This window comes from Atractosteus spatula, chromosome 26, assembly GCF_055471065.1.
Source record: "Atractosteus spatula isolate fAtrSpa1 chromosome 26, fAtrSpa1.hap1, whole genome shotgun sequence".
NCBI classification, from domain to species: domain Eukaryota; kingdom Metazoa; phylum Chordata; class Actinopteri; order Semionotiformes; family Lepisosteidae; genus Atractosteus; species Atractosteus spatula.
In genome coordinates this window covers 5,593,351-5,607,332 of record NC_142731.1, presented here as the reverse complement: position 1 = coordinate 5,607,332, position 13,982 = coordinate 5,593,351, and the positions used below count along the sequence as shown (strand labels likewise).

Genomic DNA, 13,982 nt, shown 5'->3' with positions numbered 1-13,982 from the left:
TCGAGAAACAAGGCAGACTTGTTTTTGGGAGTTGGACCCAGGACATCAATTCTTTTTGCATGTTTCACCCAGTACAACGCAGGATCCTGCCATTATAACCTTGAGCTCTCCTGGGAATGAGGTACACTATTTCAGTCTTTTGGCCTGTGTATTAGTTCACTCAGTTCTGACTAACTAGTCCTCTCCATAACAGCCTATCAATACCCACAGAAAACAACTCTTTTGATTATGTTTAATGAGACAAAAAAACTTTATTCAGTTCTCTATAAGGAATAAACAATTTAAAACATATATATGAACCAGACATCTGAAAAAAAAAACAAAATACAGAATAAAACACGGAATTAGCTTCCCTTTTGGTCACTCCAGTTACACTAAACAACACTGCCATCTAGAGGTCAAATGAGTCAACTAAGTACCTGATGTAATTCAGTACAAGAGTTTGCATCTCTCTAAAGGGAAATTAAAGTGCATATGTGAGCAGCAGTGCTTTAGTAACCATGTTCAACATACGTTTCCTAGAACAGTACAGAGATGACAGGAATGTTGAATTAAAAAAACTATGCATTACCTAAAACCTGCACTGATTTGTGCGTGCAGCAGACATTGTGACTGAAAGGATCACCTTCAACACGAATCCATGTGCTGCTTTTAAAGAACTGCTGACTAAATCCTGGAACACAGACGCCTTTGAGCTAAAAAAGCTTAGCAGGCAGGATTGTGGCCTTAGGAAGACAACAACAGAGACCTTGGGCACAAACAATGCAGGTGCACTAACCTGACCAAGGCCATTGGTATGTGTAATACAATATCGAATGCTGATGATACACAACTGCTCATCTTCATCAAGTCTATACCATTGTCAACAGCTTATCTGGTTTACACTTTCTCACTATTGCAACACACAGAGGACTGCTTTGGCAGCAGATCTTGAAAAACAACTGACACACAAGACCTCCAGGATCTCAGAGTCCCTGCAGTGCAGAAAGTCGTTTACCCAAGAAATATTGTGTGCTGAAAAGGCAACAGTAAAAAAAAAAGCCAGTTTTCACTGAAAAGGAAATGACACTCTGCGGTTACAAATTACACACTACCGTCTTAAGAGAAGATGAGCAAAAAAAAGTGTCGCACATACGATCCCCTGTCATCCATTATTATAGGCCCTCTTTTGAGAACGTTTTCTGTTCTGCTCGGTAATGGCCCTGCCTGCAAATCGGTGGTTTTTCAAAACAGGCCCTCCCTCCATGTGCAACTTGAATTAAAAAAAAGACTGGGAGCTCTAAAGTCAAAATAAAAAAAAAAACAAGACAGATTGAGTCTGGTCTGCACCGGGTCACTTATCATTTGAAAGGAACTGCCAGGCTGTGATTAAGACATGTCAGTTCATTTCTTTAGCTCTGCCTTGTCTGTCTCAATAATTACGTTCAGTAATTTTCTAGAAAAATAAGTACATTGGTGACAGCCAAATTAAAGCGTTTCTTCAGAGACTTGAATACCGGGAAAGAGGAGAAGAGAGGACTGGAAAGGCACTTTCTGAAAGGGCAACTGTAATTAATGCCAGTTTTCAAACTGTGAGCCTCAGGGATGCTTCTTTATCCACGAGCCAGTATTCAGCACTCCACCGAACACGTGGAGCTGTGCAGTTCATTAAAATAATCGGCTGGAAAATTTCATGGGATAGTCCCACCACCCTAGCAAGAGCAGAGATAAAACCTGGTTCAAGGGGCACTGAAGGAGTCTGCAGTATTTCATTGACCCTACATCTGGCAAGCAGGACATCCACAAAGCCTCGCACTCAAAAATGGACAGAATTCAAGCCCAAGCACTTTCTCTATATGTAAAAATAGAAAGGCATCTCTGTCGCACATGTGTAAAACATAATCCATGGTGTGAACAATTTAAAAGGATTAAAATCTGAGGGGCTTTGTGAATGGTGTTAGGGCAAGTCACCCAGGGAGTCGGAGAACTTTCTCTCGCAGTACTCGACGTAGTCAAACTCGTCCATGCTGAAGGGGGCGTCTTTCCACTGCTTCTTGGAGAAGCGACCGTCGGGGGTCTCCAGGACGAAGTTTTTGATGGACAGATTGGGCAGAATCACTCCCTTAAAGATCATCTCCATGCCCCACTCCTGCGCGGCGAGAAATAAGCACACACTTAGATCACGGGACTGTTTTGGGAAGCACACACCACATTCACGCATGTGTGGATGAGATCAGCCATTCTGCCCGGCCTATCAGAAAGGCTGTAGTGGAGAAATGATTTTCCCTTCCGAGTTTCTTGGGAACTCACAGGGCTCGGGAGTGCACTTCTGTGGGAGCTCTTCGGAAATGGCTTGATGGAATTCCTCAGACCGCTCCTGACAACCATGGCCCAGAAGGACGAGTCAGTGCACAGGTCTCTACAGCTGATGGGGCAGATGACTGCAGGGGGGTGAGGAGGGAGGCCTTGCAGGGGCTTTAAACTTGACTTAGCTGAGGGCAATACAGTTCCACGTTTCACGCTACTGTCAGCATTTTCAGTACAAGTGCACAAAAGAGTGTCCACCCGCATACTGTACCTCTGCAACACTTGAATCCCTTTTCTTGGATAATTGAGATACAAGCAATCAACTCAGCAACTGCCCAAGCACTGGGGGATATCCAGTCTCAGCCCAGGCCAGCTCCCTCAGTGTGTGGGTATGAGGTGGGCACAGGCACTGCCCAGTCCCAGCCCAGGCCAGCTCCCCCAGTGTGTGGGTAGGAGGTGGGCACAGTCACTGCCCAGTCTCAGCCCAGGCCAGCTCCCCCAGTGTGTGGGTATGAGGTAGGCACAGTCACTGCCCAGTCTCAGCCCAGGCCAGCTCCCCCAGTGTGAGGGTATGAGGTGGGCACAGGCACTGCCCAGTCCCAGCCCAGGCCAGCTCCCCCAGTGTGTGGGTATGAGGTGGGCACAGTCACTGCCCAGTCTCAGCCCAGGCCAGCTCCCCCAGCGTGTGGGTATGAGGTGGGCACAGCTGTACTTACCTGGCCACACCCAGCGCAGCTTATTGTACAGCCCGGCTCCCAGTCTTCAAACGTCCGTGGAAGGATGACCCTTCCGCCCTTTTGGTAGTAGTACCTGAAAAGCCAGCAGGGAAAAAAAATGACAGTTTTAACAGTGACAGAGCCATCGCCGCGTCTGCTGGGCCCAGCCATATCGAAACGAGCACCCCAGAACTGTCCCTTTCGTAACACAAACATCAGGGTGTTTGACCAGGTCCTGCCTGACCCACAAAGTACAAGCAGATGCCTCTGTCTGAAGGCTGGTCGCTATATAGAGCGCATATAGCGTTTCAGCGCCACTGGTGAAAAACCAGAGGCAACAACAGAACGGAAACACGCATCAGAGATTAGGGAGTAAGGGGATGCTGGAGATTCAGGCAGAGGTAAACAAACAGAGAATCTTCGCTCACTCGAACAGGGGGTTGACCACGACGCGGTGGTTGTTCTCGATGACCTGCAGGTCGTTGCCGTGGCAAACCGCGGTGTTGCAGCGGCGGCAGTGCAGGCGCACGTCGGCCGGCCCGTAGCGGCTCCTCTTGCCCTCCGCCTTCTCCTTCGCCAGGTGGCGAGCGATGACCGCCTCCTTCTGCAGCTCCCGGATCTGAAACGGCCAAACCGGTCAGCGGAGGTCAGCGCAACCGTGGGATCGTGCTCCTGAGATCGCCAACGATCCCGCTCAAAATGAGTTACTCCACTAATACGGAACCCGAAACAAATGCAGAATTCCTTAACCCTGTGGTCGAAAACTTAGAAAATACTGTCATGGACGAGTGATCTCTAGCAAAACTTTGAAGTAACTTTATGAGTTCTGTATGCTTAGCCAATGGAATAGTAATGGGAAATGATTAAGCTTAAAAAACTCTTCTATCACCTTTATAGTCAATGCAATCATATTCAATGTCTTGACTGAACAGTGGGGACTAGAAAGTGACGTGTCTCTCATTACTGCGCCCTCCTGACTTGCCAGGTCAGGGTTCAGGACTCGGAACCAGAAAGGCTGCGGGTTCAAATCCCAGGTGTGACACTGCTGTCGTACCGCTTGACCGACTTCACCCAAATTGTCACAGACTGTATAAACGGTTGAAAATAAAGTGTAGGCCAAATAAGTCAGTATTTACAGTAAGAGTAATTAAAAAAACTCCTCTTGTGCTGGAGGCCTTACAAGCACCATACTTGAGGAAGTAGTGGCAGCAGGAGGAGAAGCATTAGAAGATCAGTCATCTAGCAGGTTAATGTGGGGTAACTCTGAGGACTGGAGCCGCGACAGGAGGTCAGGGCGCCTGGCATGAAGCCAGTGGAGTGGTCAGGCTGCAGAGACGGACCTTCAGCATGTACTCGCGGGGGGACATGCGCTGCACCTCGTCGATGGCTCTCTCCATCAGCCCCTCCAGGTACTCGTTGGTCTTCTCCCTCCTCAGCTCCCGCCCGCCCTGTGGTGCCACCACCGAGTACACGCTGGCCTCTGCCCGGGCACGCCCACTGGCCTGGGAACACCGGAGAGAGGGAGCGTGACCAAAACTGGGAACCTGGGGTGAACATGCATACTCCACGCAGAAGGTGCCCCGGTGCCACAGCCCAAAAGCTGTGAAAAAGCAGCACTAACTGCCACTCCATGACTGCACCTTATGTGCATATAATAATAGGGCCTCCTAAGTGGCTCAGTTTGTAACGCCACACAAACCTTACAGTTTATGCAGTTTAGGTTGAGCTCTATGAGTCTGGATCCTGTGCAACTGGGACTGATGTGCAACTAGCTGAGTGAGATTTGTCAGTCAAGGCTCTCTCGGCTCTTAGCGACACAGCAAGTATGTAATGTCCCTCCTGCTTGCAGTGTGTATGTTCTCCCTGGTGGTTTCCTCCAGGTGCTCTGGTTTCCTCCCACAGTCCAAACATAGTGATAAGTTAATTATAATTGCTCACACTTATATAGCGCTTTTCTGGACACTCCACTCAAAGCGCATTACAGGTCATGGGGATCCCCTCCACCACCACCAGTGTGCAGCCCCACCTGGATAATGCGACAGCAGCCATAGTGCACCAGTACTCTCACCACACACCAGCTCTCAGTGGGTTAATTGGCTTCTGTGAAAACTGGCCCTGGTGTGAGTGTGTGTGTCTGTATCTGTGTGTGCCCTGCGATGGACTGGCGTCCCACCCAGGGTGGACCCTGCCTTGCACCCGTTGCTTGCTGGGATAGACTTCATCTCCCCTGCGACCCTGAATTAGATGAAGCAGTTACAAAACGGATGGAAAACCAGCTCATCGAGCCACAGCTCCTTTTCGCTCTGCTCTCTTGTGCCAAGATGCGCATGAGGTGCCCAGCCCCTGTGGTGTGCCCACCTGTTTCATGGCGATCTCATTGGTGATGAGGCCATAGCGGACCACCAGGTTACACTCGGGGATGTCCAGGCCCTCCTCAGCCACGCTGGTGGAAATCAGCAAGTTCAGCTCGCCGTCCCGGAACCGCTGGATAGTCTCCTGTTGCTTCCGCTGCGAAGAGCACAGGCGGACCCAAGTTATAACCCGCTAAAGTCAAGCCATGCGCTGACCGAAGGAAAACGTTTTAGTGTGGAACAGAGAAATAGGATGGGAAGCTGAAGTGTTCCAAACCCTCGGGTCCAAAACATTTCGGCTACGTCCGGCTGAAGCACATCTTCGGGATCGGCAAAGAAGCAAACCAGAGGACACAAATGGAGAGTCTGGGAAAGTGCATCGAAAACGGGGAACAGAAAGCACTACTTTACGCAAAGAGTGGTGAGGGTCTGGAACAAGCTACCATGCTGAACTGAACGCTGAGCCTCACACTCCTGGTTTCCATTAAGAAACAGTTGCATGAGATCCTCAGATCAAATAGCCACCAGCCATCAAATGAGGTACCGCCTGCCTTTTAACAAAGTGCACTTCCTGGCTATCGAGAAAGCTGTGGAGGGTGGCCCAGTTCACTGAAGACAAGAGGTGTCGTCGGTTCCAGAGGATGACGAGACCTCTGTGTCTGTTGCAATCGCGGCGATGCCAGCCCGGGGGGGGCTCCAGCTGGCAGCTCGGGTGGGGTACCTGCGTCATGTGGCCCGCCTGGTTGCTGACCCCAGCCCCGGTGAGGACGGCGGCCCGGATGCCGGCCTGCTGCAGTTGCGGATTGGAGGAGACCCAGCTGTCCAGGCAGCGGGTGCTGGTGCGGGTCTTGGAGAAGAGGATCCCGCGCGACTCCCCCTGAGCCCCGAACTGGTCCAGCAGGGTCCGCTCCAGCACAGCCAGGCGCGGGTTCTCAAAACGCTTCTGGGCTGCCAGGCGCTGCAGCTCCGTCTCATTATCTGGGCATGAAAACACAACCGGGCACATGGCAATCATGCACACAGCAGCACAAGAGAACCCAGGTGCCTGGCTGTCAGACTCCTCGGACTGGATGAGCGCATACGAGGCACGTTTATTGAAGGTGAAGCTGAACAGCAGCTCATCTGTAACTACGAGCAATACCTTCACAGCTTTTCTAAATCAATATTTTTTGCATGGAAATAGGAGTTCTTATTTCCAGAGCCTGCTACCAGCAAGCTGTTTTTAACCAGACCACAGATTTTCATCATTTCATGTTGCCCCCAACAGTTCAGCTTCTCAGTTTGTTCACTCCGATCTGTAAAAAGGATGTGTTTTTGTACCGTCTGACTCCAAAAATGCCAAGTGAGCAAAAGCTTGTGGTGTTTTGGCGGAAGGGTACAAAGTCGGGGGGCAGTGAAGGCTACAGAGGGACTCACTCTGGAAGAGTGCGAACAGGAAGCGGTCGGTGTGGTCCAGGCCAGTGCGGGTGGCCCTCTGCACGCTGTAGAAGTCCTCCAGCACGGTCAAGGCGTCGACCATGCGCACGGTGTCGTTGATCAGCAGCGAGTCATTGTACTTGCGCAGGTGCAGGGCGCACTGACTCATCTGCCTGTTCCCCTCTTCCGCGCCTGGAGGGAGACAAAGTCATGGCAACTGTCCCCTGCTCCAGCGCCTAAGTCCCGCCGCACCGCCTGAAACTGCTCCAGCCTGCTCCGCCGCTGTCCTTTCTCTGTTCTGACATCAGTACTGACCAGCCCCAGTGCCTAAAGAGCCATCTACGAGTCATACAGGACACGGCTTCCCCAGCCCCTGCAGGGCACTGCTTGACCAGCCCCTGCGGGACACGGCTTCCCCAGCCCCTGCGGGACACGGCTTGACCAGCCCCTGCGGGACACGGCTTGACCAGCCCCTGCAGGGCACGGCTTCCCCAGCCCCTGCAGGGCACGGCTTGACCAGCCCCTGCGGGACACGGCTTCCCCAGCCCCTGCGGGACACGGCTGCAGGTTCCCAGTCCTGGTCCTAGAGGCCCGCACATCTGCTGGTTTTTATTCCAGCCCTGCTTAATTACCTTAATGAAACCTTAACTAACAAGGCGCTGGAGGGGATCATTTGCAAGTTTCTTTTTCTACTGGAAAAAATTGTTTACGAAATACCATAGTTAAAAGGTAAACTGCAACAAGTTTAAGAACTGAAATCAATCCTGACTCAAACTGAGCTTATTTTCAATTTTTCTTGCCCGGTTTTAATATAATATTCTGGGGATGGTTCCTTAGGGGACCTGGCAACACCCTCTCTGCCCCATCCTTGTTCCATTTAACCGGATTCACTGTCAGAGAACACTTGTGGAAACTGGAGTTCTCAGCTGAAACTTTCTGAAAGAAATGTCTCGAGTGCAGCTGCAGAAAGAAACGGTTGAGATGCGCCCCCTGCTCACCTCTCTTCTCCAGCAGCACCACCTCCTGCTCGTACTCCTGAGTGCCAAACGTCCGGCTGATCCCTTCAGCATCCATGTAGTTGTGAATCTGCCTCATCATCTCCTTCAGCTTGTCCCCAAAGGGGTCCTAGGATAACCAAAGAGGTCAGCCCTCACTGACTGACACTGTCCCATCAGCCACAGCTAGAGGTAGATCACAAATGGCTGGAGACAACCGTTAAAAATAAAAATAACAGCCATTTCTATTAAAATGTGGCGAGCACGTCACATGGGCAGCACGTGGCGCAGTGCTCAGCATCCCTGCCTCACACTGCTGGGGCCCTGGGTTCAATTCTGGAGCTTAGGGCACTGTCTATGTGGAGTTTGCATGTTCTCCCTGCGTTTCCTCCCACAGTTTAAAGACATACTGGTAGGCTTGTTGGCTTCTGGGAAAAGTGGCTGTGGTGTGAGCTTGTTTGAGCCTGCTGTGGACTGGCGTCCTGTTTAGGTGTGTATCCTGCTTTGTGCCAGCTGCTTGTGGGGACAGTCTCTGACTCCCCTGTAACCCTGCATTAGATTAAGTGGTTAAAAAAATGGATGGATGGAGCAAGCACATCACACGTCCTTTAGCAATTAGTCACTATTCCCAGTGCAAACTGTAGGAAGCTGGGGCCGCTCTCAGAAGCACAGATGGGAGGAAAGTGAAGCCTCAGTAGAAGTCCACACAAATAGAGACCATATGAACTCCACATAGACAGACACCCAAGTCTTGAACTGAGCCTAAGTATCCTGAAGCCGTGGGGTAGCAAGGGTTTCATGATCTGTCAGTAGTACACTTAGGTACAGGTGTGATTCTCATGGGAAGCTCTTCACCCTCAGCTCACGGGAAACAGTAGAGTCACCCACCAGCAGTCGCGGATTGACGATGTCGTACTGCTTTCTCGGCTTGGGGACTTTCGCTTGCAGCTCTTTGTGGTGCACTTTCGTGGAGACGATGGCCGCTGCGTCAAGGTTCGCACAGATCTGCCGATGCAAACAGCACATCAGAGAGACGGCAATCACAGAGTCACAACACCTCACATGGTACTGAAGAGACACGGATCGCTGTTTCCCCTCCAAAATGCCTCCTATTTTGTGCGCAAAACCAGATTATTTGGTTTCAGTTTACTGGGGGGTGAAAATGTTCAACTTAGGGGAGACTGCATTCACTGACTTGAGGCTATGCAATCATTTGCACAACCTTTTTAAATTAACTGGAAAGAAAAACTGAAGATGTGCTCATAGTGTACTGTGTACTGTAAACTGTAAAAAGAATTCCTTTCCACTGACTGCAGCGCTAATGAGAACATAAAAACAAACAAGGAGCCTAATGAACTGGAGATCTTGTCCCGCTGTCTCCTAAAGAGACAAACATAGCTGGGCAATTTGCTCCAGATGTGTACAGACCCATGTCTTCTGGGCCGATGTTTCCTGCTTCTGAATCTGCCCTACTAGCTGCACAGCTCGGTGTGTGATGCACACACAACAGGTACGACGCATCTGTCTGGGGCCAATGTCCGTGTGTGTGCTTGTGCACGAGGATTCCCATGTGCATCGCACTTCGAATTTGGGAGCTTCTCTTTCTGTCGGTGCGATTCAGGGCACGTGCACTCCGGCAAGCCTGTGTTCAGGAGAGGGTCCAGGTGTCGGGAGAGGCACAGACCTGCAGCACGTGCTCCTTGGCTCCTTCAAAGGTCTTGGCCCCTCCGGTCCCTGGGGAGGCAGTGAGACCGAGCACCTGAGGCAAGTCCCCCTGCCTCTTCAGTTTCATGGCGAGGAAGCACTCCATGATCTTATTGTACACTGCATCCTTGTGGGTGTGGTGGCACTCGTCGAAGATGAGGAGCGTGAAGTCTGCCGCAGGGAAGAGGGCAAGGTTAGGGAGGCTCATGGTACTCTGGGTCTCTCAGAGGAGCCAGGCAGGTCACTGCACACTAGAAATCACAGGAATTGACATGTTCTTCTAGGTATACACTATACTGGGAAAGCTAAGGTTGCTGCTGGAAGAGGTGTTAGTGGGGTCAGTAGGGGGTGTTCACTCTGCGGTCTGTGTGGATCCTACTGTTCCAGTATAGTGATGGGGACACTATTGTAAAAAGGCACCCTTACTTCTGATGAGGCATAGAACTGAGGTCCTGACTCTCTGTGGTCATTAAAAATCCCAGGGTGTTCCTTGAAAAGAGTAGGGGTGTAACCCCGGTGTCCTGGCCAACTTTCCCATTGGCTGCTACCAAACATGGCCTCCTAATAATCCCCATCTATGAACTGGCTCCATCACTCTGTTCTCCTCCCCACTGAGAGCTGGTGTGTGGTGACAGTACTGGTGCAGTCTGGATTCTGTTACATCATGCAGGTGGGGCTGCACATTACCCCTGTAAAGCGTGTTGAGTGTCCAGAAAGGTCCTCAACACATTAAGTATAATCCTAGATTACCCTGATGTTTACAGATTAACCTCTAAAACATGTTCCTGGGAAATATTATAAGATTCTGCGATAAGACGCATCACTGCTACCCCTATTGTGCTAGTTCCTCTTTTATTGAGCTGCATGCTGCTGCACTGGTTCAAGACAAAAATTTAACTATTCGGAAAACTTTTGTTGGGAAACACCTTTCTAGGTGCAGACTTTATTTGGCAGGTCTGTCTGCCACCTTGTTTAAGATGCTGAACACTGATAAAATAAAGATCAGCTACTGTTTCTGGGCACCTGAGGACATTTCAACTACCTGCTGCCGAGCTAAACGCTGTACCTGTGAGCTTCACATGCTTCTCCTCTTCCGTGTTCTTCAGGGCGTTCTCCAGGATCTGGGCTGTGCAGATGATGATGTCATTGTCCTGCACCACTTTGGCAAAGAAATCCTTCTGGTCGGAGTCTCCGCTGATGTGCGCGATGGCGTAGGAATTCCCCAGGAAAGGCCGGAATTCCTTGTTGTAATGCTGGTCCACCAGGTGCACCTGCACCAAAGGGAAAGATGTGGGATTTGGGATGGGGTCCGTTTCCCTGGCATTGAAAGAGCACAGCTGACAAGTTCTCTTTGACTGTTTCTGTTTCAGTCTTGTGTTAACAATGGACCTTACAATCATGAGAACTCCAGAGGCTGCTAACAAAGCATTTGTTGTCCACGTACAGTACAGTATTTTACTCTTCCTAAAATAAATCTGAGCACTAATTATCCCAGTGACATGCAGAAAAAACAGTATTAAATTCAGATGATTGTCCATTTAATCCAAATAATCACACATTTTTTCCAACGAAACAAAGTCGTATTCACATTACAACAACCAGGCTGAAAACACTTTAGTTTAAATCAGTTCTACTGCTGTAGATCTGTGCTGCATTTTAAACACTTCCCCTCTTTCCAGAACAGACTTCTGATTTATACCTCTAAGTGCTTAAACTAGCTTCCATGATAATCTATTTTATATCACATCCATGCTTCTTTCAAGTCAAAGTTACCGACTGCAGGTAAGGTTAACAGAGCTTCACTGACAACGCTGCTCAGCGCAGCACGCCTGTCTGTTCAGCTGGATCCATGGTTCTCAAACATGGCAGATCGGGGCCTTACCTTGTTGACCAGGACAGCCACCTTTGCCCTGGGCTTTGTCTCCAGGTGTCTCTTGGTCACATACACCGCCGCCCTGGTCTTCCCCCCTCCAGTGGGGAGCCATATGATAATGTTCTTTCCTTCCAGAGCCAGCTGGACCACCTCCTCCTGATAGCTGTACAGGTTCATCGCCACCAAGCTGAAGAGCTTGAAGACAAGACAGATACTTCTCTTCATCAGTGATGCTCAGCTCACGCAGCAATGGGGTCAAGAAAGCTGGTAGTGTTTCTTCTGTCTCTCATCTTCCTCGATTCCTCCTTTTGTCTTTTTATGCTGTGATTCTCTCTTCTGATGTACCACAAAGTTTAAATTATCCAGAGTAACATAACCCAAAATCCCCTTGATCATCTGTGTTTAACCACCTGTAAGCTCACCTACAGCTATGCAAGCTTATTTTCAATATTATGACCCACTCAGCAAGAACTGGTACTTCCTGTTATGCCCCTTACTTCAAAAGCACATGATCCATTGAGACCACAGAGACATTTGACAAAGAACATAAAGCCACTGCACCAAAAAGAAAAAGACATGCAAATGCGGGTGGAGAATTTTGTTTTTCACTCACCAAGAACTGGAACCTCTCTTCCTTGCCACACAGAACTCGTCTCTGAAGCAGCTGTCGCAGTGCCCGAGCTCAGCAATGTGATCCGCCTCCTCTTACCTTTAAATACTCAGCTCTCGGAGTCGAGAGCAGAAATCGAAACTGAAGCAAGACTCCAAACAAGGGCCTCCCTGAGGGAGTATGTGGAAGGACAGCACGAGGCCTACTCTGGAAATGACAGCCAGGAAAGCCAGGATATAGACAAGCAGTCTAAAAGCACTGAATCCACTCACACAGCTTTGAAAGTACTGCACTCAAGTTGGCTCCTTTTTTTCCCCCATTAACACTGGTCTCTAAATTCAGTTAGAATTTTCTTTCTGTTCAGATAATGGCATCGTTTCTTATTCCACAGGACAGACACAGTTCAGAAGGCAAAACTGTATTTACAGGGTTGCAGTCTGGGCACCCCCCTCAGAGGAGCCCTGCTCAATGAGGTAACGAAAAGGAAACCGATGGCCCAGGCCTGCAGCAGAAGTCCCCAGCGTCTCACTAAGAGCAACTCCTCAGCAACACAAAACAACAGCCGCAGTAGCTGATGGAAAAGAAACCGAAAGGGAGAAGATATGGACCTGGAGGTCCCAGCACACACTTTAAACAAATCTCAAACTAGCCTTTTCTCCCTTTTGTTTACCCCACTGACAGGAAACTGAGAAACATTTATAGGAAGCACAGTGAATATTATTATTACCTCACTAAGGTACGATCACCGGAAACAGTCTCCTGTCTGCACCTAGTGCTCCATGAATCACTTACAAATATAAATAATCAAATATCTGGATAAAAACCAACTTAATTACTCAAAGGCAAGTTAAACCATTTTCTAGAATGTTTTTGGCACCCAGTAGAACACAAGTGCCAAACACCAGATGCGCTTTCCATTTCGAAGTACTCTGCAATTTTAAGTACTTAACACAAGTAATTCCATGTATTAATTAAAATAATTAAATAAAACAATCACCGTAGCCACAAATTAACTTTAAGTTGCATAACTGTAATCATAGCTTTTTAAAATTCATTTTTAGCAACAATAAAACGGCACGTCCCTTCATGGCATCACCTTAATTATTCATAATCCAAACCTGCAATTTCTGCATTACTTTTCACAGCAGTGTGCACCTCAAACTGTTCATCTGTTGGGCTTTTCCACAGTGTGATGGCTCGGTTTGAAGTCAGCAGTGATTTGTTTTAATTCAGCTGCACTTGCACAAAGAGCAAATCCTGTGCCTGCATCCGTATCCAAAGGAACAGGAAATAAAATCTCAACTTTTCGAACTTTAATTTCAATTTTGCCATTCATTATTCAATTCTTTCAAGTAATCATTTTGCGTTATTTGTGCAGATACGAAGCAAAGCAAAAGCAAACTCTGGTGTTCTTACAAAAAATTTTATTAGCATGAACAGTTTACAGACTGTGCTCACAATTTGCAAGCAGCTTAAAAACACATTTTGAAAAGCCTTACTGGTTTCCCGTTGAGAAAGCTACACTAGGCTGGTGAAACAACTCAGGGACTGGGAGAAGAGATAAAACCATGAAAACGAAAAGCAGTATCTGCTATAGAGGGGGGAAAAGGGATGACACCATGAGGTTATTCAGGTTTTCAGCAAACGTCACCTCTGTTCAAGTACAATTACACATTGCTAAGAAACAGGAGATAATATGGTGGACAGGAAAAAAACAGATTGGTAGCCTGTTCGGCAGAATGCAAATGAGTCACCTAATTTTCTCTCACGACCAACTAGTACAGGGTTGATCCATCCTGGATCAGAAAGTAGCCTGTTCCTGATGAGAGTCATGACAATCTATTGGCCACCCTACATCCTGGAGGGGGTGCCAGAGATGCCTAGAATGCTGCTTTACTACTGCTGTGGGAGCTCTGGGTTGCACACCTGATGGAGCCTCTGCTCCACCTGTCAATCAGCTGGGTGCTGTGATGACGCCATCTGGCTGGAGATCGATTCCACCTGTGCGAAATTAATCCATCATTTACGTTT

At 48.8% G+C, this 13,982-nt stretch overlaps 1 protein-coding gene across 1 annotated transcript; it reads right to left on the bottom strand.

Annotated features, from left to right (window-relative positions):
* Positions 1-228: 228 nt before the first annotated feature.
* dhx58 (DExH-box helicase 58) lies at positions 229-12,069 on the bottom strand. Its single transcript, XM_088906442.1, has 13 exons — positions 11,955-12,069; positions 11,351-11,536; positions 10,535-10,739; positions 9,449-9,639; positions 8,653-8,769; positions 7,768-7,894; positions 6,770-6,961; positions 6,075-6,331; positions 5,361-5,510; positions 4,343-4,504; positions 3,431-3,621; positions 3,003-3,096; positions 229-2,128 (listed from the first exon to the last, which is right to left on the bottom strand). Exons 2-13 carry the CDS (start codon positions 11,516-11,518, stop codon positions 1,937-1,939), a joined length of 2,046 nt encoding a protein of 681 aa, XP_088762568.1. The 5' UTR covers positions 11,519-11,536; positions 11,955-12,069; the 3' UTR covers positions 229-1,936.
* Positions 12,070-13,982: the final 1,913 nt, after the last annotated feature.